We start from the raw sequence: 26,532 nt of genomic DNA, 5'->3' as shown, positions 1-26,532 counted from the left end.
TCACTTATCTTGCTTAGTTTGGAAGACTGATGCTATTTTAAAATTTTTTTAGCTTGCAGCCCATCTGTTTCATAGACTGCTTGATGTTGGCAAAACAATTCAGCCTTTTGTATACTAGAGTAAAAAATGGTAAAAGCTTCTATTGTTGCACTAAAGTGAAGGTGAACACTGATATATTACAAGTGCCTGTTCCTATCTATTTCTTGACTTCTTTCGTTAATTCAAAAACAGCAACAAAATCGTGAGAGACCAGAGATAACTGTAATTGGATTTCAAGTTATTCAGAGGTGAAGCTGCAGACTGCAGTCTTTTAAAATTACATCAGTACATCAAAGGCATATGTGACGTTTTTTTAGCAAGTGTGACAAACTCCAGCAGCATTAAGGTAATGTTGAAGTAAGGTTCTAAAGGCCAGCCTTGCCCACCCACAAAAATAATCTCATATCTATTCAGTGTGATATGGAGCCATTTCACTTGCAAGGATTGCTGACTTACTAGCATGCAGAAGTTCTAGGAATAATTAATGTTTAGTCATTATCTAAAAAGCCGTTTTACGAAAAGCATCAGTGAAAGAGCTTTATCTTAATGAAAACAAACAAATTCTATTTTGCCCAACAGATCTGATAAAAACACAGCTGCCTTCTCCAATCTTAAACGCAAATGTGACTTACGATGTATGGGTTGCGCTTTTCTCTGGGGTCTTTGGCTCTACATCACTTTTCCCTTTAAAAGAGAAGAAGAAAATGACATCAGAAATGGGTCGGTATGAAAACTGGTCAGATGTGACACATCAACGCTTTATTCACCGCAAACACTGACCACTCCTGCCACACACACAGACATCTGTGGAGGCAACCACAGGGGCACTGTTGGAGCATTTGCAGGCAGGGAGTCAATCCTGACTTGACTCTTCTCGTCACTGACAAGTGCTCTGTAAATGTAGGCAGAGAAACTCCACAAGAGGAGGTGCTTAGAGTACACAGACCTTACCAGGGAGAGCAGACCCTGGAGCAATGGAAAGGATTTCTCTAGGGCCCTCCAGCTCTGCTGTTGGGACTGCACTCCATACAACATGCACTTGCTCCAGAACCCTGCTCCAGGAACAGTAATTATTTCATACAAAGCAAAACAGTATCAGCAGGGGACAGTAAGGCAGTGATCAGGGCACAGTTCTGCCAGTGTATATTTTGGTTCACATTCATTTCGACACATTAAGGATTTGATCTTTAGCTTCTGTAGGTGGGGGCTGGGGAAGCCCTCTTTGCTATGTTTGACTTCTCAATGCCAGGAGATGCCAAGTACCCAAATGCTTGGGAAGCACCAGAGGCCCAAGGGATGCCTCTCCACATTTCCCTGTGGATCATGTGGGTTCTGGTATGCTAGCTTGTGATGATCCCCATCCCGGGTCCAAAGTAATGTATCTGCCCAACACAACTTAGTAACATAGCACAGACAGTGGGAGGCAGGCTGCTGGCAGGTGGGGTGGCGCTGCTTCCGCTGAGCCAGGCACAGTCCTTCTCCCTCCTTTCTACTGCCTGCCAAAAACCAGCAAGGCTGATGTTTGCTGTAATTAATGTTCTCTGAGTAACCTGAGGGAGCTGCACTCCAGTGTAAGATTTCTTTGTAGCTCTACCATGGATTTAGAGGGTAAGCTACTCCCCTTGAACCACCTTGAACTTGAATCCTGGGCCTAGTGAGTGTGCAGATGCTGCTGCTCTTGTGTGTTGCTGGATGCTAATAGCTGTCTACACATGAGTTTATGTTGCCTAGCAGACAAGGAGGCACAGAGGTTGAATGTGACTGGTTTACTGATGGATGTGTTTTTCTCCATTACCATATAATGAGCTGTGTTAAGCCAAAATGCACCTATTCCTCCTGAAAAAACCGTGAGAAATTCTTATTTTGATCAGGCTGTTTTGGTGTTGCCTGATGTGCTGCTTGTTGAGTTGAGTGGGTGTTGGATACCTAGTCCATGCACATGAGCATTACACATCATCTATTTGCTGCTGACAAAGACCTCAGCCTCAGTTTCCACAGAGCAGCAGCTGTAAGGGCACCTCTGGAAAACTTGCTCTTGCCTTCAGAAGAGGCAGGACTCTGCTACCAGTGTTCTTCCACTGCTGTACAGAAGGAAGCTGAAGGACACTCTATACGGTGACCTTCTGGAGGCAGCTGACTTGCAGTGGAAGTTCTGAGTATCTCAAATACCTTGACACAGTGCTTTTAGATGTCATCCTCCCCTCTGGTAGGGTTTGTGTCTGTCCAGCTGAGGTGCCTAAACTTTACAGAACAGGATGGGGAAAACTCTGTATGACTTCAAAACCACCAATGCCAACATGAACCTCTAGGAAAGCTCAGCATTCACTATAAGAGGACAGCTAAAGCCACCTAAAATTTAGGCATGAGCAGGGCATCCACACAGGATGGAACACATCCACTCCATAATCTCTAGGTCACCCTTCACTTTCAGCAGAGACCTCAGAAAGTATATCCAGATGGTGAACTCGCTGGCTAGGAAGCTGTTGCTACAATCTACGTTTGTCAGCCTTCCGGAGCCTGGAGCCCTGGAGCTCATCTGCATCATGGTAATTTGGAACAAGAAACCAACAGTAACAGTTGGCATATATTCAAAGATTTCCTATTTGTAACTTGGGTCTTTTCTAAGTGATGAATTATTACCATGAACACTGGTCTGTTTGAGTGTGAGAGGGAATATGGATTCCTGAGTGCTTTGCCAGCAGAGTTCACATCAGTTCTACTTTCAGCAATGTATGTTAATGCAGCAACGAGGGAAACAGCATACGTACTGTGAGGAAACAGAATGTCTGTGATTTAGCCAAACTGGATATTAATGGATTACCCTACTGTAAGCATTTATAGCTGCTTTTATGCTAATTGTCACTTAACATACTTCTGTGTGGAGAGGAAGGACAGAGCCTGTACAGATGGTAGAAATGCATCAGTACAGCCTACCAGAGTAGAAAATCTGGCCATTAATGCTTTATCAGTTCTTACCAACTTCATTCTCACTTGACTGAAATGTGGAAATTTTACAAATGTGTATAGCCTAAGCATAGGTGAATGTCACAGATACGGTACAGATAATATTTTTGGATAAGGGTATGTAAAAGGTAATTACCTGTTACAATAACTTGGCTTTTTTTACACTGACTCGTGGCCAAATTAAGATTTGCTTTTGATTTTTTCATGTAACCTGTCAAATGCATGCAGGTACCATTGAGGGAGGCTGGCATTTGCTGAACTGCTAAATCTTCTCTAGTATTGACTGCTTCTTATGGGCAAATTTGTGTGAACCATTGTTTTTCTTAGCCTTTTTGTAATTAACAAAGAACATGCTACCCACCTTGCTATGGGATTGCTGTTAGCACATTTTATTTCAGATGCTAAGCACTGAGTTATGTCTCCTGAAACAGGTGTGTGTCAGTGGGTGTATGCAGAAAACACAAGTGGAAACAGTCAGTCCACAGATCCTTAGCCACAGGACTGGGAGGTTTTTGCTAGTTTCTGTCTCATCTCACACAACTTCTTACCCAACCTTTTTAGATAGAAGCAGAAGATGTGTCCAGATTGCTCAAATTTCAAAATAAATTTCAAATGAACTTTTGTAGGATTCCCCTGTTGAATAGTGGGTGGCCAGAAAAGGAGTTTTCTCCTCTTAGTTGGAATTTTGGTGAATCACTCAACCAGATTAAATTTCCCTTTCTGGGTAACAGGGATAAATGATATTTATTGTGATGGAGTTGAATAATTTCAGCCATTATGAGTTTTTAAATGCTTTGATTTCCTTGTGAGGGAAGGATGACAGAAATGCAAATGCTATCCATGAGAAAGACAATGTTGGCAGCTGCAGTAAAACCACTGCAAATGACAGGCTCAAGAGCCACTCCAAAGAAGTTCAGGGTGCAATGGGGAAAAACAGCTAATTGGGACCTGAAGATGTGCACTTGGATAACACAATACATTGACCATTAGAGTTCTTTCTTAGAGAGTAATTTGCCAATATTTCCTGGCAGGACCTGTGGACCCATGGAGAGAGGAGCCCACACTGGAGTGGGTTTGCTGGCAGGACCTGTGACCCTGTGTGGGATTGTTCCTGAAGGACTGCTCCCTGAGGAGGAGAGACCCATGCTGGAGCAGTTTATGAGAGGCAAACCTGTGGGAAGGGCTCACAAGAAGTTCATGTGGGTGGGGGGCACACACCAGAGCAGGGAAGAGTGTGAGGAGTCCCCCTCCCTGAGGAGGAAGGAGTGTCAGAGACCAGGTGTGATTTGATTACCTGACTGCAGCCCCCATTCCTTGGTCCCCTGCACTGCTGGTGGGGAGGAGGTAGAGAATTTGGGAGTGAAGTTGAGCCCAGGATGAAGAGATGGATGAGGAGAAGGTGCTTTTAAAGTCTGATTTTGTTTCTCATTGTCCTATTTTGATTTGATTGGTAATAAGTTAAATTTATTTTCTCAAGTTGAGTCTGTTTTGCGCATGACAGTAACTGGTGAGTGCTGTCTCCCTGTTTTTATCTCCACCCATGATCCTTTTGTTGTATTTTCTCTCCTGTGTCCAGGAGAGTAATAAAGCAGCTTTGGTGGGCACGTGGTGTCCTGACCTGAATAAATTTTTCCCAAGTTTCTCTTGAGTTTGACATACATGACTGGTAAAGTCTATATCTCGTTCTAACTGTGTTTTATCTGATATCTTATTCCAGCACTTCAACAGGAATTCTCATGGATACAGCTCTCAGAGGCAGTCAAACTCTGATGTTAGAAAATGTGTCTGGGCACCCAACGGTGACCCTAGCTTTTGCCACCAATGAAGAAAATATTTCTGCATGAGTCCAGCTGTTCTTCTGTTTGGTTGCCATCAGCTAGGCAGTACCAAGTGTAGCTTCTGCCCAGCTGCAGATTTTGCTGGGCAGGATGAATGAAAAGAGGAGAAACTGGAGTATGGGGATGTAGGAGGGATGGGACAATAGGAAGTGAAGTGGGATCAGAGACCACAGGAGTAAGAAGCAGGGAAAAGTTGTAAGGTCATAGGATCAATTTTGTAATACACAGGAACGCAGGTTTCATTAAATCTGCAGAACAACCTATTTTATTCAAGTGCTGGAAGGAGAAAACACTCAGCTAGGACCAAAGCTGGCCAACTACTGTGGCCTCTGATGTCATTGCAAAGCCCTCAGCTCAGCCAGTGTGTTTGTCATGCTTGTGCCTCTGCCTGTGTTTGCATAGCCCTCTCTATTATGGTTCTTTTGTGCTTCTTTCTCTCATTACTGTATTCATTATTTTCTGACAGAACCTTATACCCTTTGCCTTTTATTATTTCCTTAGTGCTGGTACTTGTAGCAATATCAAACCAATGCCAGCAATTAAGTGACACCGCTGAATGTTTCTTCACAACATTGTCTTCCTCAGGCTGACCTTTCCCCAGTGAAGAGCCACACAATTTTAAAAGCCAGTATCTCCCAGTCTTGTCTCTCTGGATGTCTTTTCCCTCACACAGTGGGTGACCAGACCCATTCAAAGCCCTATCTACGAGCTCAGGGAATTTTTCACCTTCAGTCACAGCCCTGCAATTTGCAAACTGGGCTTTGTGTTGGCTGACAGGTCAGGAAGCTAGCAAAATAATTCTTCTGGTTGTGATAATTTTATGTGGAAAGCAGGCTAGAATCATGTATTTTTAATATGCAAGACAACATCAACAACCATCAGAGGTGTCAAGGGAGAGGATTAATATTTTGTTTCGCAGAACAACTCAATCTTCCTGTTCAATACAGATGCTAAGTTTTTTACCACAGTTAAATGTTATAAAAGTACTACTGATCTGCACCATGACTTGTAAACTGGAGTCTACTGGAAAGCCCTGAGCAGGAGCCACACAAGCACCCATCACTTCCCTACCTGCACTGCTAGCCAAAAAGACTCATGGCCATAGGGTCTTTGAAATGTTATCTAGTGTTAGTTTGGCAAGATTTATGCGGCTTATTACTGTGCAATAGCCACAAAATATACCATTGTGTATGAAAGATAAATGATTACAAGTTTTCTTGCACAATTTTCTGGCAGTCTAGATCTGACTGTGCAAGTAGGTCAGCTCTTTTCTGGTTTTCCAAAAAAAACCACTCTTTTGCTCTTTCAGTCTTTGTCATTTACATAATGGAATAGCCATAGTGAAATGAAAACTTTTTGTTCTTCCCAGGCCACCAAAAGAGCTGACATTTTGATGGTCACTCTTCAGTTCAGCTCTCCATATTTGTCCATAGCTGAGTACTGCCTGCTGAGGCTTTGTGCTGTCCCAGTCTTCCACTGATCCCTTAGTTCATCAGCCACTTCTTTTTCTAAGTCATTGTCTACCCCTCCACTCAATGAAGCCAGAAAATGAGTTGGTACTTACTTGTATTGCTGTGTCCTGTAGATCCCTGTTGTGACTCCTACAGTAATAATAGAAAAAAGGGAAGGTGTATTATTTTTTCAGCAATTTTTTTTCTGCAATACTTATTGGACATAACCTTAACAGTACAAACAGCACTGATGATTGTTCATTTGGTTTCAAAGTAATTTTCATTTACGAGAACAAGTCCAATATTTATTGGAAAATCCATTAATTATTAGGCTTGTAAACTTATTTCACAACAACCCCTTAATGGTGCAATTCCTTGTACAGCTACTATGACTTTCCTGCTCACTATTCATGTATTGATCAGCAAAAACTTGTCTATTATCTTCTACAAGTTCAGATGAGAAGACAGAGGGAAGGCCAATATTGTTTCATGGACCATTGGATTCCTGAGGTAGTAGCACAGCTGGTCTTTTCTTTTTACATGTTGACATTGACAGCATCAGAGAATGAAAATACAGACTAGTTCTGGTTCCCTGAGATTACAAGGTCGACCTTGTATGACAACACCAATATCTGTGAATGTGGTGCAATAAATCAGACCACTTTTCCCTCCAGAGCAAATGTTACCTCACTGTGTTTTACTCACAGAATTTGTTTGCATTCACAAAAATATATATTTTAAAAGCCTATAAATACAAATATAAACCATAGCAAAAGTTAATTAAATCAAGGGAAAAAACAATACTTTGCCATGAATGGCAGCAGGAGAAGTATCCTGTATGTAACTCTGCTTCTGAATAACCCAGACACACACAGGAATGCCACCTCATATCCATGCTGCAGTTACAGCTGTAGTTAAGGCTGCCCAGAGAGGCCAGGTACCCACAGGAACACACGTGATCATTTTCAATGAGGAACTGGGTGCTGGACCAGATCCTGGTCCACAGACACAGAGGGATGAGCCAAACACAGAGCTCATGGGGAGAGGAACTGCAGGTCCCCAGAGAGCCAAGGATGCTCTGACTTGGTTGGGCTGAGATTGTGCTGCTAAGTCACTCAGGAGAATTCCTCAGGGGCTTGGGAGCCCAGGAGCTTTGTGGGCCCTCGAAACAGAGGCTGGCTGGACAGCAGGCCCAGTATCTTGAGGGCTCAGCTGATCAGAATCCCTCAATCTGCACATTTTGCCCTGTCCAGACTGCATGGATTTGATCTGTAATTTCAATACCATAGTACACATCTGCAACTTACTTCCATCCTACATACCTGTAATGTGAGACGTCAAATTTTTGGGCAAGCCCCAGGAGTTTCTACCCTCTACTGCAATATGAAAAGATCTGCACCATGTTTCACATGCCAAGAATAATTTCTCAGTAATCTGAAATTGTTTACTTTTGACAAATTGCATCAGATTTTTGTGAATGTTTCTGATGGAGAGAGATTAAAGCCTGATTTTTTCTAGAGAATGAATGTAATCTTAAAAAGTCAAGATCAGCTTGCAGTGGTGACATAGTGGTATGTACACCTGAATTTAAATGCTATTCTTGTAGCCAACCACACTCCCAATAAAAGTAGGCTTTTAGAGCATGTTCCGTTTCCAAAACAGAGAATTTATGTACCTGGAGAAGTTCAAGGAAATACAGTAATTTTGAGGGGAATTTGTATTTGTAAAAGTGTTTGAAACTTCTAAACAAAGATCTTGCTGACTCTTTTACCTTTTCATTAACCTCAGGAAGAATGCACCTTCCCCTTTAACTGCTGAGTACAGTTCTTGTCTCTGCCAAAGGCTAGTAAAAATATCTCATAGAGAAATACAGAATATTCCCACCAATGGAGGAAAGAAAGAATATAACTTTAAAAAAAGGTGAAGCCTTCATTTCTGAAGATTATTGTCCAGTGTATTTCCTCTAGCTTGTGAAAATCAACAAGAAAGGAAAAAGCAAATGAATTGCACTTGTAAAGAACAGCATCACTATGATAACTTAGCATCTGCTGAGAATAATCACCCAATGCCTTTGTGACAAGAAACCAGTTCTCCTGGAGTGGCTAAATTAATTCTCAAATAACAAAATGATGGCTGATCCCATAATATCACATATACATAACCAGAAATCAAACACCTGATCAAACTATCAAGACAAGAAATCACAGTAAAAATGAAGAAAGAGAGCAAAGCAGGCAGCAGAATTAACAGCATTTTTTTCTGCACAAGAGAGTTAATGCTTGAACATGAAAGCTCATCCACACAAGCATCAAGTGAGCTCTTAGTTACAAATTTAATTATTCATTTAAAGTTTATTTATTAAGATGCTTTAAATAAAATTAAAATGAAGAAATGCCTGATCATTTGTACATAACAAAGTGTGGCAGAGATAGGAGAAAGGAAAGCACACACAGCCTGTCACATCACACATTCAATCAATTATCCTTAAGCTTTGAAAAACAAGAAATACAGAGACTGTCATTGCCCCTTCCAAGTAAATTCAAGAGTACAAATTAATTCCAGAGAGAAAGAAAATTCAAAGTTAAGGATGAAATGGAACTTTTTGCCCTCCATTACATAAAGGACGCGTCTCTAGTGGTGCTCCTGCAGCAGCATAGTACTTGGAAACCTACTGGGCAGTACCACATGTGTCAAACCTGACCCAGACTCTCCTCCCATTCTAGTGAATCAATCCAAACCTCCCATGCTAATGAGGCCTGATTTCATATAGAACTACAGCACATGCACATCCATCCCCTCCATCAAATGAGCATTTAGTTATATTGATTGATACACGTGCAGTTTCAAATGTGGAATTCCGTTATATTTGTGATATATAAATCTCAGATATTTAGCTTTTTTTTACTAGACTGATTTCAAAACCACTCTAGCCATAGTTGCTGTGGCCTTTGCAACTTTAATAGCCTAATTAATAAATTTCAAGTTTCAAGCTGTCAGATCGCTAATTACTTGAATTGCAGGTTAAAAGCAGTGCGGCGTGAATGCGAACTAATGATGCTGACACTCAGTTTTTACAGACAGAAAAGTAGTTATGATTTGCATCCTTGTAACAGGGCAGGAGCCTTCTCTTTTTCTCATTCCCAAAATGATGAGTATTTTTATGTTTGGAAACTGTCTTCTGTTAAAAGTGGGTGCAGCCTACTTGCTTCTCTTGCTGGAAGAGTCTTTGCAAATAGATAGAACTGATGTCTCAACACTGCCCTTAAGACTGAAAAGGAAATCACGTTACTGTGCATGACTTGTAACTAAGACATGAAGCTGTTGCCCTGATTTTAGCCTTTCAGTCTCTTTATTTGCCTTGGTCACTACTTAACTGACAGACCCATTTATCTGAATAACGTGCGATACACAAAAGTTTGGTGTCATCCTCAGGTTTTAAAAAATAAGGACACCTACGTAGCTTATCTGTGGGAAAGCTTTCCAAGAGCTCTGGAGACATTCCCTATGATGTCCAATACAGATTTTACACCATGCTTTGTGAAAAGCAATAGCTAGCTTATGAAATTTTGAAAAACATGTTTGAAAAATTAGGAAACCATTTTTTGCATTTTGGAGTCTGAAAAGCAAATCCTTTCCAAAGTCTGTAACTGTACAGATTACCAATTAAGCAACAGAATAGCTTTTAATTATTTTAAAATATTTTAAAATAGAAGTGGTGTCTAAAATTAACATAATCTATGGCAAGTAATGCAGGATTGTTCCAGGACTCCAGTGAGTTTTTTCAGGTACTTCTTTCCCATCACACACAAAGCACTTGAATTTGTGGCCATGAAGACCACCCAGGCCACAATACAGTTGTGATGTTATTATATGTACAAAAGTATGCTCATATATTACTAGATGAAATCTTGTTCATCCTAAGCTTAAAAAAAATTGAAATTCTATTTTGGCAAGAGAAAAGGAAACCACGGTGGAAAAGATCTTTAAAAATGAATGGTAGGTCTCTGAAATGGCTCTGCATTTCAAAATAAGAGAAAATTTCCCAGAGAGATGGATGAACAGGCAGAGAGAAGATGAGAAAGTCAATATCAACCATTATTCACGTATCTTTGCTCTCTGCTCTGTGGTTCTCCTATTCCTATATTTATCACAATACATTTAGTTGGGAGGAAGTGGATTCACGATGGCCACACAGACCCACTGACAGGTGCCCGTGCACATCTGCACATGTGCCACACAAATGCATCGTGTGGGGATCATTGTGGCAGGAAATGCAGCACTGCAAGCACCACCTCACTTTGTCATCCCTATCAGGCACTTCACCTGCCTGTAAGCTGCTGATCCACCTCTCTCCTACAGGACTTACTCTAACTTAACAAGCCTCTACCTCACCTACCATCTTCAGTCATTTGTCTGCCTTCAACAAGCAAATAGTGAGTTATTTCCTTCTTTTTCTTTCATAACATGCCAGAGACGTCTTGGTTTACACCCCTGATACTTCAAAATTGTGACACTCTCATCCATAGAAAAGCTGTTTTACTGTAGGCAAATGAAGTTTTCTTGGCTTTGTAGTTATAATTATTCCCTGAACTAAGTTTTGCAGAATGGACTTAAAAGTTGCCAAACGAGCTTGCTTTAACAGGAGAAAGACTATAAACAGCATCAATACCATCTTTCAAGCTTGAATGCTGCATGAAATATGCTTGTGACATCTACACAGTATATGGTGATACAATGTGAAATTTATTGGCTCTTGCACAAGACAGTTGATTTCATTCCCTCCTGACTTACCATGTATAAATAATGTGATTTCCCCAAGCTTGTGCTGATGAGCTTTACCATGCTGCACTGCATCCTTCCGTGGATACATATCCAAGAGTGGGGCTGGTTTTAAGGGAGCATCAGCAGGACTAGTGGCTTTGATCTCTTGGGGGATCAAATGTTTCTGTGGCAAATGCTCTGTGGCCCCTCTGGACATCACAGCACTGTGCTGACTGCCTCTCTAGCAAAGCTGCCCATCTGAAGCCAGGCTGGTGGCAGAAGATGTATGGCCAATCCTCAGGCCCCAACTAGAGGCCAGTGTACTAGTGAAGGCCTCCTCCAAGGTTTCAACCAAAATCTCAGCTGGTGAAGCCAAATGACACAGCAGCAATGGATGCAAGGAGGAGCTCCCTTTGCATTGGACTTTCCACTGCTGTCTGTGCCCTACGGTATCAGTCAGGAGCCTCAGCAGAAGCCACCCCATCTGGACATCCCACCACAGACACCTGTGGTTTTGCCTTTTCATGAGGCACCTGTGACTCCCACATCATCTTCAATTCTGCTGCCAAGAGACGCAGACTGTGTAGCCCTGCTGAGGCTGTAAGAAGGGAAAAAACAGGGAATACTGGCACACACACAAGAAGATCATCACCAGGGCATCAACCTCAGCCCAGAGACCTCAGTCACTATGTCCTTGTGTAGGCCACATTGTGACATGCCGGAGGAATGTTTCTCCATGATGCTGAATGCCTTACCTTGTTTGGGAAGGGAAACTTGCTTTGTTCTGCCTTTCCTGGTGTGTGAATAGCTGACAGTGGTGGAGGCCATGAATGGGTCATCTCCTGAAAAACAATATTGTTCAGCAAATTGCATTTAGAAAGTCAGTAGAAAAGGAGACAATGATAGCAATCAGTAGCAAGAGTACCTGGGCAGTGGAATATTTAAGTTACTGCAGCTTCTAGGAAATGCCCAGTTTTCTTATAATCTAGACAAAACATGAGCTACAATGATTTTTACAGACTCTTGAGATCAGTTCCTAAGCACTGTCTCAATTTCCTGAATAGATAATTCAACTTAAGTGCAAAAAGTTTGATTTTTCTGACAATCTGCAAATACATTTTAATCACAGAATGTATCCAGGCTGGTGAGATTAACACAAATGCATTTTTTTTGTAGATGGGAATAGAAATTTCAGTTCAATGGGGTACACACTATGGACTAACCACAAAACAGATTTCACAGGCAAGGTCAGAATGGTAAATGCTTACCACTTGCTAGCAGTTAATTCCTAAAATTGCCTTTATCATTGTGAAGGAGTTAAGTTCCTAACTCCAATGTGTTTGTGCCTTGCAAGGACACAGACATGTGGCAAGCCCCAGATGAGGAGTGCTGCACTCCACCTTTTTCTCCTCCCTGTTTTGTCTTGAGGGACATTTTTTCGTACCTAAGAGACAGATGTAGCTTGACCTGACTTTTATGTAGTCATCCTTTACACAGCTTCAGGTAGAAGGGACGCACCTGCTCAATACTGTTATGGTTCAAGTCTGAATGAGTTGGTCTCCAAAGCAAGGCAGCTTTTGGGAAGGGATTAATGAAACACTTCAGACAAGAAGTTTGCTCCTCTCTAGTGCAGGAGTTTAAGGGATGGACATGTTTCTTTGACATTTTCAGCACCAACAGCCACAGTATTTGGTACACAGTAACTTAAGAGAATTAATATGAGAAATAGTGCCAAGCATGACAATCCTGAAGGTTGGTTTGTATGTTAGAAGAACTGAAGAGCCAATAAGATCCTGCCTTAGGCAGGGGGATTGCTGACACTATCAAGAGCCTGCCTGGCAGATGCTTTGCTGGGTTTTGCTACCATTAACTGACTGTGGAATTGTTTCTCAGTGATATTCCAAGGAGCCATGCAGAGATCCACAGCCTCCCAAAATAATACTGGAGTTATATTTCCATGACTCATTTCTTTTTAAAGAGAAAAGAAATGTTCTTGTTTGAAAAAAGCATGTGTGAGTCTCTTGCCCATTCCTCATTAGTGCTGACAGAACTGCTTCCTGACCTGGCATGGACTGAGCTGCTGCATTTTTTACATAGTGGAAAGTCTCTGGCTGCTCTGCCAATGAAAGGACCAGCCCTTTCAACACAGTTTATTAGCAATAAATGTCACCTTTAAAGCATTCTTGATAAACAGTTTATTTCCTAATAAAAATTGCATTCTTTTATTTTATTTGAGGCTAAAAAGTTGCATGATTTATTATACTTCTGTAATCTATGTGCATGCCTCTAATCAGAGCATCATCTGGTTTGCAGTTTCAGTATCAGAATTGCTTTGCTTTTCACTTCTTTGAGGCAGATCATTCATCTTATGACTTCCTTATCTGATAAGTGCCAGCAATAACAGTATATAGCAATTTTTAATATACAGTAACTTCTTGAAACTCAGGCAGCAAAAAACATAGGCAATCAGATTGCTGTTTACCTCAAGTATCTGGCATATGTGCTACTGTTTGCAAAAGATTAAGGAATTATATATTAAGGAATATTCCAACAGTAAAGGTGTATGACTATAAATTGACAAATAGGAGATTTGCAATGTGGATATTTAACCCTAAGTCTGTTATCTAAAAAAGTACCACTTTCACACCTGCTTTTCTTACTTCTCCCTCAGAGGACCATTTATTTTGTGAGAAATGTGATGTTGCATACATAGACTAGAGCTGTTTCCACTGCTAAAACCCTGTTCCCAACCAAAGTGTTTTTCCCTACAAAAAGTTGAGGTGCTGAACCCAAAAGAACACATGGGAATGACTAAGTGTCCCTTTCTTCCAAAGGGCAATTCTTTATGTTATCTTTGTCAATTGAAGAATGGGGGCAGCCAGACTGGGAACATCTGGTGGCTTTGACCTAAAGTTATCCTACTTGTGAAATATTCCATTCAGTGCTTGTGATTGCCATTTGCTCAAGAGGCAGTTCTTCCAGGTTACACAATTGGTGACCCCACTGTCACCTTCAGGAAGACGTGTCCTGAAGAGTCTGCTCTGTGCCAGCACAAACCAATCTGTTACAGCAGCAGAGCTCTTTCCTCCCACCTTGCCTGCCCAAGTCTGACAATGATGCCTTCATCCACGGAAAGGACCAGAGGGTTGATTAAAAATAAGGGTGACCTTTTTTTTTGACATGTCAAAATCTTTCATTTCTTCTTTTCTCCAACTTCATTTCTCATCCACACTTCAATAAAAAGCAGCCTTAATGGTATTTTTTTCCCCCAACTAGTTTCTCTTCTCCTTCTTTACTTTCAGTTGTGGTATATAATAAAGTTTCTACATAATTTAAATTTGATGTAACCCTTTCTGACACAAAGATTTAGTAAGACTACTGATATCTGCCAGGGTTGATAATTGACATTATCATGAATATCTGAATGTGAATTTACTAGAATAATACACTGAGTTGTGTATTATTGTGAATAATACACTGTGTTGATATATTGTTTATTTATCTCTACCCTTTGAAATTCAGAAAACTATAAAATTAAATAAAATTAGGAAAAAAAGAATCAGAAAGCCACCATGAAAAATGTCCCAAACAACAGGCTGTCAGCACTGAGGAGTGGTAAGATTTAAATGTAGTATAATGTTTTCTTGAAAATAGAAACATTAAACTATGTGCAGAGTCTCCCTCTGGCTGCCAAGAACAGAGCCTCAAAAATCAGGAGAAAGGATAAAGGTGTCCAGAAAATGTCAACACTTTGCAAGATCAAGCAGAAACAAATCCAGAATATGTTCAAGTGTGCCAAGTCTCAGGATTTTAGACTCTATCTGAAGATATTTGAGACAGATTCAAAACACTAGTAGGGACATATGATTATACTGAGATTTTTTTTGGTACATAGTGTGAAATGTCTGAAAATGCAAGCCTAAATGGCAACTATTTAACTAACTAAACAGAAAGAACTCAACTTTTATTGTAAAGTGAACTTTCATGCACATCTTTTCTCAGGAAAATTCCCTGCCTTTGAAGTTTGGCATTGTCAGTACTGCCATAAAGCACCCGATGGACTGAAAACGATTTGAAAAGGACTGATGAAAATTTAAATGTATTTAAGAGACTTAGCACCTTCAAATTGGTGTTAGAACGTTGATTGACACAAAGGTTTTTGAAATTAGAAAGAGGAAAAAAAGCAGGGTCGTTTTTAGCAGAAATCAGACAAAAAATAAGTCAGAAACACCTGGCACCAGAAAATGTTCCGGCCACTACAAGATAATGGTCCAATTTAAAACCAATTTATAGTCTTCTTCAAACCTGATTAACTTAATCCTAAAGCCTGAACACTGCCAACTAAAGAAAGTACTCAGAAGACATTTGGGGTCCAGAAGTGGGGAAAACAAAGACTTCTAGATCAAAGAAGGAAGCCCTGACCAGGCTGCTTAAAATATATGTGGATAACGATATGTGGATAATGATATATGTGGATATGTCCTGCCCAACTGGAGGACAGCTTGTTTGAGATGACAATGACTGCCCTCCTTCTCCTGCAGCCAGATGCACCAGTCCAAGGAGCAGCTCAGGGACCCTCTCTTTGTTCTGTAACACACTTTTCTCCTTGTGAGAGTTGCAGCAATGTTGTTTTGCGCTGGTGCTGGTGGTGATGGCAGGTCTCATTCACATGCATACTGTAACTCTACAACCCTGCAACTCTGCTCGTCTCTGCCTGTAGTAAATCAGTTTTCAGCAGTCATACATAAATGTCCAGTTTTACAAGCTATAAAGGTCCAAGCCTAGTTAATCTTACTCAACATGCCAACTTGGCTTTTCTTCTCACTGAAGGGAAAACCTACAAATAAAGAAATCTATAGTATTGCATATCCTTGCTCCAAGTTCAGTTTCTGCAGCAACAATTAAGTAACCAGACATTTCTTGGGGATTAATGACTGCTTGGCAGTGTTTTGTTTGGAGCTTTTAACCCTAGCTTGTTGATAATTTTTCAGGAAAAGTACCATGCAGAGGTAAATAATAGTAGTCACTCTAGATTTAAGGCAATGCTATTTATCTAGTGTCATCAGTCTTGCTGTGTGGCACATGATACCAGGAATGGTTGAACCAATTCAGAAAAATCATAATTAATAACAAGCAGGGAGATGGGTATCATCTAGATTTTAAGTCTTACCACATGCATAATCTTGCTGTTCACTCAGTGCCAAAACCGGAACTTATCACTGGATCAGTAAGAAAGCCAACTGTTTAATCCTCCTCTCTACTTATGCTCACCTAGCTGATTTTTGATTAATAATATTTTGTCTCTCTAGACATGATGATTTAAGAAATATTTGTGGCACCTCTTAAAGGCCCCTGTCAAACACCTTTAGAAAATTATTTTAGCTGACTCAACTTCATCCACTGCTCTACTGACATGTCACAGGAATTATAGGAGATTTGTGAGACACAATTTTCCTTTGCAAATACTCTTGCTGGTTAGCTCAGGGGGACTGGAGAGGATCTGTCTTTGTAGTTGCCTACACTGAAATGCAGATTTTAGGGAAGCATTAGATATATTTATTCAGCTGGAAGTCAAGGCCATGCAAAACTAATGCAGAGCTTTCCAAGACCCTTTAGCAAGTGATCACAAGGCACAGTCTGAGAACCTCTGATCTAGTTACTCTTCTGTCTTCACAATATTATCTTTTTTTTTTTTTTTTAACACGAGTCTCCCTTTTTAACTGCTGTCAGTTGGCAAATATCCCTTTCAATTCAATGAAGCTTCCTTGCCACTAGCTGACAACATGGCTATGATTTTAGTGTCAAATATCCAAAGCAAAGAGTCAGACACTGAAACTTTTGGGGACTGTGTTGAAGCTGGCAGTATTTCACCTTGGTAAGGTTCCTATCATGTGAAAAGCTAATTTTCATTTTTCAAAATTGGTTCCTGTGGTATCTGTCATTGCTGCAACTTTTCTAACTCAAACCTCCAATATGCACCTATAAAATGGAAAGATAAAGCTGTTTCATCTTGTTTCTTTATGATATCACTTATCCATACTTAGAACTCTTTTTCTACTTCCTCATCAGCCCCACAGTTTCCTTGGAGCAACTGATAATTTTCTGCTTTCCATTTGAGCATCTCTTATTGGTCATTATCCTTTTGATAACATGTTATTCAGAACCATCACCACCTGAAAAAATACCTCGTAATTTTCCAGCTTCAATTGTTTCCTTTTTACTTACGTTTTCTCCACTCATTTGGGTGGGTTTTAATTTATAATTAATATTTGCCATGTATGATGCAAAATGCTTTCCAAACTTGAGATAAGCAGCACACATGGCTTCACCCACTAACTGAAGGATGAAATAATGGAACTCCGGTGAGCTCCCTATCATGGTGCCGAAATTGCAGGAAGGACACTGAGCTGGGTGCCAGTTCAGCACTGAACCTCAGTCAGCAGTTCTTCTGTCTCTCCTACTCCTGCTAAAATGATTTCAGGGAGTCACTTTTTTCATTGCAATCTGCTGCAAACACATTCTACCACATTTCCCCTCTGGCACCAGTCCCAAGGCTCTCCAAATGCTTCACTGCTTTCTGTAATATGAATTCCTTTCATTAGACTTCATTGGTATAATGTCCAAAGGTACATGGCAATCCAGGGGCAAGTGCTTGTCAAGGAATATTTTTTTTATTTTTGTTCTAAACAAAGAAATAAAGGTAACTGTGTAGCTTGTGACTGTGCCATTTTTGCTGTGCTTGGTTCTTCAGATGTGCACAGATGGTCATCAGCAGAAACTGCTTGATAGTAACAGGACTTGGGAGTCTCTGTGTGTGTGTCTGTGTGTGTCTGTGTGTGTGTGTGTACATGCTCATGCCCATGAGCGGGAAGAAAAAAAGAGAAATTTGGCCCATGAAAAGGAAGAAGGTAAGAGATTTTGCCGACTGCAGCACTAAAGAATGTGTTCAGCATTAAATCTCCAGATATTTGGTATCTACAGAACTAAACCATTCCAAATCACGAGCAGTTGCAACGTGATCTGCGGATCAATTCACCCTACAGCAAATCAGAAATGCCAGTGCAATAAGTTTCTGTTTGGATATGTTATCTCTGCTTTAGTGGAACCATCCTGAAAATAACCTCAACACTTAGTCAAGGTTCAGCAATCTAGGACAGATAAATGTAAAAGAAGGCTACAGCTGCTTACTTATCAAACTGACTTATTTAGGTCCTTCATTTGTATGATTATAATTCTTTAACATAGAGGCTTGCAAATTTTTATTCATTTTGGGGGGGAATAAATGAGCCTGTAAGTCTGGAAGAAGTTATGGATACGTAAAAGAAATGTGGTTTCATTCTAAAAACAAGGTAACTAGCTTATAAACCATGTCATGCTCTCTCATATCAGAGTTTAGGGCAAACCTCCCTCCCCTCCCTTATTAGGAAAGGAAGGTGTTCTTTTACAGGTAAATCCCAGAACAGCACTAGACAGCTTCCTTATTTTTTTTTTAAATATTCTTCACTGGAATGAAAAAAAAAAAAAGGTAAAATTTCTCCTTTAGTCACAAAGATGAATATCTCTTCCTAGCTAAGAAGCTATGTTTCCAGATGAATGCATTGAGCCATATGATACAACAAACTGTCTGAACACCAACCTTGCTTGTGCAAGCTGAGATGATGTGGTTAATCAAGGTACAATCTTTATTAGTGCATTAACCTCCTGCACCCAAGGACTATGGATTCTAATTCCTGAATTGCCATGCAAGACTGATGCAGCTAGTTTTCTAGTCTCAGTTGGCAGCAAGCTAACAGAAGTGGCTAATGAAGATGAATAGCTGCCTCTTGGGAGTGGGGGGAGGAAAAAGAGGAGAGGAAAAGACCTAGGATACTTCAAGGTCCAGATCTCTGCATGATTTCAGATAATAATGAAAAAGCACATATAGCTGACATTTTCAGAGACTGTAATAACAAGCATGTTAATTCTTAGGCAATGGTAGTGGCTTCAGAATTGCTCTGGAAACATTTCAAGAAGTTAAAACAAAGGCTATTGAAAAAAAATAGCAGGACACTGGTCTTACTCTTGTTTTGATGGATTATTGTATTAATACAGACAAAAAAGCAGAGAAAAAAATGCTCAAATCTCAAAAACCAGGCACATTTAGTAAGGAAAACATCTGTGGTTTGGAGAAGACAGAAATACCATCACGGTAAATATTTATCAATACTGAAATATCTTTTCCACAAATGCATGCAATGTTCCAATACAAACACTCCTTCAATTCAGATAAAAATACACTGATAAATGCAAGGAGGTCACTGAAGCAAATTTTGTGGGGGAAAAAATCTATTTTTTTTTAAACAAAATTTTCCATTCTCTTATGTTGTGGGAGGCTGGAAGTTTTGTGATAGGTGCACTAGTGGTCCTGGATCACTCCCTGATCAGAAGACGAAATAACAGGTCATTGGTTTAGTCTAATTTGTTCTTAATTCCAATTTCATACCCCTGAAGCCATTTTAAGAGGACTGGGGGTACCATAAAGACTTACTTGGTTCCTGGAAGCCTGGGGCCTCACTCAAAGGGCTCTTTTGTGCATCCACAGTGGAGATTCACCAGTGGGTATGAATTGGTATTTTTAGCTCAGCTTGTTCAGCCAACTGATTGAGCATGTCAGCCTCCATGAACTTAGGGGGAACACAGTGATGCCTGTGTGCTCTGTGCACAAGTTGTGGGCAGACACCACATGAAGTAAATGTACCTTGTACTCTGGATTGAAGTGCTACCAGAATGCCTTTTGGCTAACATACCTGTGAAGGCTGCCAACCATAACAAGACGCAAGGAAGCTTCTGTTCTTTGCTACTACAAAAACTTGGTCAGTGTGAAAAGATGATAGAGAGGGTAAGAAAAATCCATAAAAAGAAAAAAGTCAGAAATAAAGTATTAGACGTTAAAATGCTGTCAAATGTAGCTCTATAAAGTATAGTTCCAAGAGGTTTTGCACTTGTGGTTTCTTAATGCAATTAAATTAAATCTGTAAATTTACAGGTGAAAATTACAGCAGGCTGGAGCCTTGGACTGAAGAGCTGAGCACCAAGACAGAGCCCCTCCTTCCCTTTTCCCTGCCATAAAACAAAGAGGCTCTGCAAGGCAAAGCAGCCTGTAAATCCTTCCTGGACAACCTTGAATGGATGTGGCTGACTGCAATTAGCAGACAATTTTGTTTATGATGCTCTGACAACTTGGGGAATCTGTTCATATACAAGTCATTTATTCTGAATGAGATTAAGAAATCAGTGTAGCACTGTGTGCTTCAGTGTATGTGAATTCAGCCATCTGTTCTCAAGGTTACATCATGTGCCTCCTATATCTGAATTGACAGAAAGATGTTAAATCTTGCTGGTTTGTATTCTAGAAGTAGCACAGTGGCACAATGTGATGTCTGAAGGCAACAGATACTAGTTCAGCTAAGGGTACAGAGGTGTACAGAGTTGAACATAGACAGGTTCATGTCCAGAAATTAGGAACACCATAGACTGGGACACTGGACCCGGAAAGGTGTTAGGGATCATCAGAGGACAGGAAACTAACAACAAATATCCTGCATCTCATACTCTTGCCCAAAGAGCTCAGTTCATCGGGGTGCATTTGAATATGGTAGCACAACAGAACTGGTTATGCCAATGCCGTAATAGTGTATTTCCTTGAACACATTTCTTCAGAAATGCTGGGAATTCTGAAGAAGTGAAAAAAAAGGAACAAAGAAGATCACAGATGAAATCACCTCTGTTACACTAAGAGCCACTAGGTTTGATTTGTGTCAGCATCTTCATGGGGGAAAACCCCCTGTAACATGACTTCTAGCAAACTATTTGGAGCTAACTGTGAAGTGTCCCCAGGAAAGGCAGAACTTCTACTCAACACCTTTAACAGGACTCTCAAGAGATGACTTTAAAAGTCAGGGGAAACTCTTGCCAGTCCACAATAATAGAAAAAGACAAAAATCACTAACATCATTAGGGTTACAATAAACATCTTGTGTGTGTATTATAAGGCAATGGATAGAAGAACCAAATGGCAAGGTGAAGGTAGGAAAAAAAGAACAACTTCTGATGAGCTAGTGGTTCACTTCAGGGATGCAGTGCTATGGAAATGCCTATCTTCATCTCTTCAAGTCATAAGATAAAGGATGTTTTTCCAAATTATATGCTTCAGCCAAATACAAGATAATAGGTTCAAGACAGAGGAGAGTGGCTGGAGTGATCTGGCTTGTCACACAGGTCAGAGCACTAGTCATCCTGGGTGATAAGATACACCATTCAGACTCACACCTAAAATGTAGCTAAGCGTGATTTTCTTGTTTATTTTTCAGTCCATCAAAATCCTGAGCATTTAGGGTTGTCAATACATTGTAAGTCAAGAAAACACGTGAACTATTTGCATTCACCTGTGAATGTTAGGTACTGACCACAAAAGGAGTGACTGTGAGAAAGGCAAGTCCCATTGTGCTTTAGAAAACATAGAAACAGAAGTATGAATAACCTATGGTCCATACTTGTCCTCTGCTGCTTTTGATTTCATAAGCTCCTGATGCACCACAATAAACCTTGGGATAAACACAATGGAGGCATTTGCCCAACACTCTTGCTATGGCCTGCAGAAGGATAGCATGGGGCACATCAGTGGACCTAAGATCTGGACCATCCTCTAGAAGAGTGGGGAGAGGGCTGGAGGCCAGTCTCTTGCTGCTGTGCAGGAGATGTGTGTTAGGCTTGCCAGCAGCACGGTGTGTTAGGCTTGCCAGCAGCACGGTGTGTCAGGAGTCCTTGTGTGGGCACTGTGCACAAGCAGGGAGCCCGCCTGGCTGGGAGCTCTGCTCACCATCCTGTGCTCAGGAGCCAGTGCTGATGCCTTAAGGTTTAGTTTCCATATTTTCCAGATTCCATGGGCATGAAACAGCACTTACAATTTCTCCCTGCAACACATGGGGTGGCCTTTGCAATGCTGTCAGAGGCGGGCAGAGCCCCTTTGTTTGCCTCAGATGTCCCTAGGCAATCTGGCATTTCTTGTTAAAGCTCATTTTGTGTGTGTGCTTCTCTCTAGCTGCAAACACAGCCATGGAGCAGTGAAGGGGATCATTCTGTAGCTGTGCAATTTACATTTGCCTAGTGCTTATATTAAGTGTGTTCCTCACAACTCTTATGTCTCAAGCTCTGTCTGTTTTAAGCCCTGAAACAGTATTTTGTGCTTATTATATGCACTGGCTTGCATTTGCAAGGTAGTCTGCAAAGCTGAATTAGGCATCCCAGCATCCCCATAATCTCTGTAAGTACCATAATATTATTATGAGTTACAACTCATAAAATTGGAACTAAGGTTGAAAGAATCTTGAGTCAGAAAGTCCCTTAAGAAAACCCCTGTCTTGACATAAATGGCACTGAGGGTGACAATGCCAATCTGTGGTTCCAGATGGAAAAAATAGTACAAGGTATGAAAATATACATTGAAGACTTCAGTCAACTCTGAAAACATGTTCTGGCTTCATCCATTACACCATTTATTTCATTAAGAAATAGATTAACATCAGTATCTTATGCATTATTGTAGACATTGTCTGCATAAGAAATTTGCATATATTAAAAAAAAGCAATGATTTTTAAGCCATTTTAACGAAAATGAAATACATTTAGATTTATCTGGTTTTTCTAAAATCACATTAAATTATTAGAAAGCAAAATAAGCAGATGTTTGAAACAGTTTTTAACTGTTTAACTTGAACTACTGAAGGCCCTGTATGGGGCACAGCAAACCTTTGTGGGACAGCATGTCAGGCTGCCTCACCATTTCTAGGCATTCTCTGCCGGTGCTGTACCAGACTCTCACCACAGACAGCTTGGTTTTACAGCTAGAATGATATGAAAAATGATGCTAGCAAAAGTTTTTATGACTCTCTAAAAAATTCCTCAATATGTTTGCCAGCAAACAGTAGGTGATTATGAAATTATAGGCTACATTATGGTAGAGGTATGCAAGGAAATAAGATGGTTACAAATGTTTGTTTATTTTTGAACTCTTAACTACATGATTTACTTATCCACTTTACAATATAATTACCATTCCTTTGCTGACATTTAAAAAATGAGGATGTATATGTTTTCTTTTTTTTAACCTCTTAGAAATCATGTGGAAAAATTAACGTAATACATAAAGAAAAAGGAAACAGGACATATCTTTACCACTATTTAATTATGTTACCTATTTTTCAGAGTACAGAGAAATAGAAATAACTGCCTTAGCATTGGGAATCTAAAATACTGAGAGTCACAAAAGGTTGTTTCATGGTAGCAAACATTAATTTCTTTTAATTCCTCTTTATAAGAAGCATCAAACTGCAATTCATTGAAATGGGAAGGTTCAGATAATGTCTATGTAGCAATTAATATCCATTTAAGCCTTCAGGGACTTCTCTGCCCAAGCAAGGTTTTCACCCCTGTTGATTAAACTTAGTCCTTTAGGTCAGTTCTTTTTCACTTTGAAAGAGTTTCTTAGTAAAACAAGCAGTGGGTATATCCTTCTAAGCTTTAGGATACAGAGAAGCCCATCAGAAGAAAGACCACAACATAAAGCTTTTTTCCCTACTAGCAATAAAACCATAAATTTGAAATACCCTCAAAAAGCAATGGAGTCAGTTGAAGATCTCTGCACTGGTAAAAAAGTACTATAATAATGAACATTTGGGGTTCCTGCAAGAAGGTGGCTTAAAATAATCTGCATGGGCAAGGCAACTACATCCAAAGGATGTAGTTTGTAGTGTGGAGAGAAGAAACAGTGATCTAGAGGTGACTCAACTAGTGCAACTCTGTGTTCAGAATACCAGACAGAAAAAATACCAGTGGTACAAACCCAGTGCATTTCCAGTGCTGGATTACATCAACCAAAGGGAGCTTGTGTTACAGCAAGGCAAAGCACCATGACCTGCCAAGGGTTTTGCAGACTGTTCAGCAAATAGAAGCACTCATAATACTTGTGCACCAGAAAAAGAGGAGTTTTAAGACAGAGGGTGTGATAAAGTGAGATGAGAAAAGATAAAAAACTGTACTTTCAAATTAATCCTTTAATGCCAACTAGCAGTAAAGCTTTTAGTAGAGTCTGTTCAGTTTTATTGATAGGTTCAATGTGTTGAATCCCTATCCATATTTTAGCCTCAGTGCCTCAATTCACATTGCCACTGGTTTCTGATGCTTAATCTCATTAGTGCAGCTATTTGTATTGATATACCCAATAAGGTTGCTAACACTACCTTAGCTAAGTGTTATTTATTGTATCTGTATATACAACAATATTAACACAGTCAAGCATCAGCATCGGCACTTGAGGGCACCATTAAATTCTCCCAGTGTTCAGTGAGAGATTTAATGATGGATTTAATAGTATTAAACAGGAAAAAATGCCCTTGGCCTTTACATTCTCATTTAAAAACATATAAAAGAGTAGTAATTCAGGCAGTTATACTTCTTTCAAAGATTTTCCTTTAAATCATGCTCAGCCATAAGAGATCAGCTGTACTTTGGTAGTTATTGTATCTTGACCAAAGACAGCAGCCCCTGGCCTACCAGAATCCCCAAATTGTTGGCAAATTCTAACTCAAGTTCCTACAATAAATATGGGTGAGTTTGCTGCTAAAAAAATAAGGACTAGTGAAAAATTAGCACGATGACGTTGCCTGCAATCTACAGTGATGAGACTTCTGTTAGCCATAGAGGTAAGCAGAGCTGTGAAATAACTGGACATTTATGTCCAGGCTTTTATGCTGACTTTTTCCATGGAATATAAATATGCTAGAGTTCTGGGAGTTTTTGTGCAGTAGTATGCCTGCTGAATTTTTTCATACCCTTTAGCTACCTTTACCTTGCTTTCTTCCCATCTCCAGATCTCTGTTACTAAATCACAGAATTGATTAGCTTGGAAAAGACCTCTGAGTAAATAATACTCTGAGATCATCAAGTCCAGCTATTAATCCAGCACTACCAAGTCCACCAATAAACCAGGTCCCCAAGTGCCACATCTACACATCTCTTAAATATCTCCAGGGATGGTGTCTCAACCACTTCCCTGGGCAGTCTTTTCTGATGGACCTACTGATGTTGTGTAGCCCATCAACAAGAGAATTGCACTTTAGAAAGGCACAGGAAAGGCTTCTTTCCCTTGTCTTTGAAATAACTGCATCCTTTAGGTCAAAGAACTAGGACTCAGTATGAACTGGAGACTTTCTGTATACACTGCCTAGCCAAGTCTGTCCTCTTACATTCAGTTTGAAAACACACAGTGGGAGGGAAAAAAATACATTGGGACGACAAAAATTGTCTCCCTATGTGACCCTTACCAGTGACCAGAGGGTCACCTAAGCACCGGTGACTCCTTCTTAAGCTTGGAAACTGTGAGCCGTATATGCAGGCTCACAGTGACTCTGCATGTAGAACCAAATTTGTATCACCAGGAATGAACAATTGTTCATTTGTAGGCTTTTTTAAAATGTATTTTCAGTGTCTATCATGAAAAGGATTAAACACTTATATTAGCAATATGAATACTGACAATTAAATACTGACAGTAAACCCATCATATTTGAATTGAAACCAAATTTAAAAGGCTTTTCTCAGCAATTTTGGCATTAAAAAGAATATGTATCAAATCAAAATTATACTTGCACACACATGGGTAGTAACACTTAAAACTAGAACCTTAGCAGCAAATCATGCAAAAAACGACAACAACAACAAAAGCTGAAGTGACTGCTTGTCAGGGAACATTTACATTTTCCTCTGAAATTTCCCTACTTGTAAATAGTTCCACTGACACAGATACTGGGGTATTTTGAATAAACTCACTTTATAACATCTCTCAATACAACACACCTAGTTTAAAGCAGGAGTTATGCAACAGAGACAAAGAAAGGGACAGGCCATTCTCATTTCTTCACACATCCAGGCATGCTGGATTACTTAGAGAGTATTATAGAAATGTACACGTTTAATTCCACAGTGCTTCCCAAAACAAGGGTAAAATATTGCTGATATTCAGCCACATCACAGGTGGGAAAAAGCTATATAGAGTGCACAGTTCACTGCACAACAGAAAGGGGATGGGGAGTAGGCTAAAGAAAGTATTATCCAGGGATGAGAAGAAATCCTATTTTTTATCAGACAAGCCCTCAAGTCTCTGATGTCATTTCAGAACATGGGTCTTTGGCTATTGCAGATACAGCTAACATCCTCATACAATGAAACACATGCTTGTCAGTTTGTCTGTTTCAGAAAAATGAGTGAAGAAAACCAGGTTCTTCCTCATACCATTAGAACCAGGACTCCTGCATCCCCATTCACACCATCATTTTGCTGCATCAGACCTTAGGTGGATACACAGCTAAGGTTTAGTTTATATATTTGCAAGTGTGGTACATATGTAATAGGCACATTTTGCACATTTATTTTGGATAATGAGA

At 40.1% G+C, this 26,532-nt stretch overlaps 1 protein-coding gene across 1 annotated transcript in view; it reads right to left on the bottom strand.

Annotated features, from left to right (window-relative positions):
* AFF3 (ALF transcription elongation factor 3) overlaps window positions 1-26,532 on the bottom strand; it is a 328,079-nt gene that overhangs the window by 125,710 nt on the left and 175,837 nt on the right. Inside the window, exons 5-7 of the mRNA XM_036389605.2 lie at window positions 11,809-11,895; window positions 6,406-6,442; window positions 672-723 (exon numbers count right to left, since the gene is read on the bottom strand). Coding sequence (XP_036245498.1) covers window positions 672-723; window positions 6,406-6,442; window positions 11,809-11,895 — 176 coding nt within the window. The remainder of the gene's footprint in view (window positions 1-671; window positions 724-6,405; window positions 6,443-11,808; window positions 11,896-26,532) is intronic.

This window comes from Molothrus ater, chromosome 2, assembly GCF_012460135.2.
Source record: "Molothrus ater isolate BHLD 08-10-18 breed brown headed cowbird chromosome 2, BPBGC_Mater_1.1, whole genome shotgun sequence".
In the NCBI taxonomy this organism is placed as follows: Eukaryota; Metazoa; Chordata; class Aves; order Passeriformes; family Icteridae; genus Molothrus; species Molothrus ater.
This window is presented reverse-complemented; position numbering and strand designations above follow the sequence as displayed.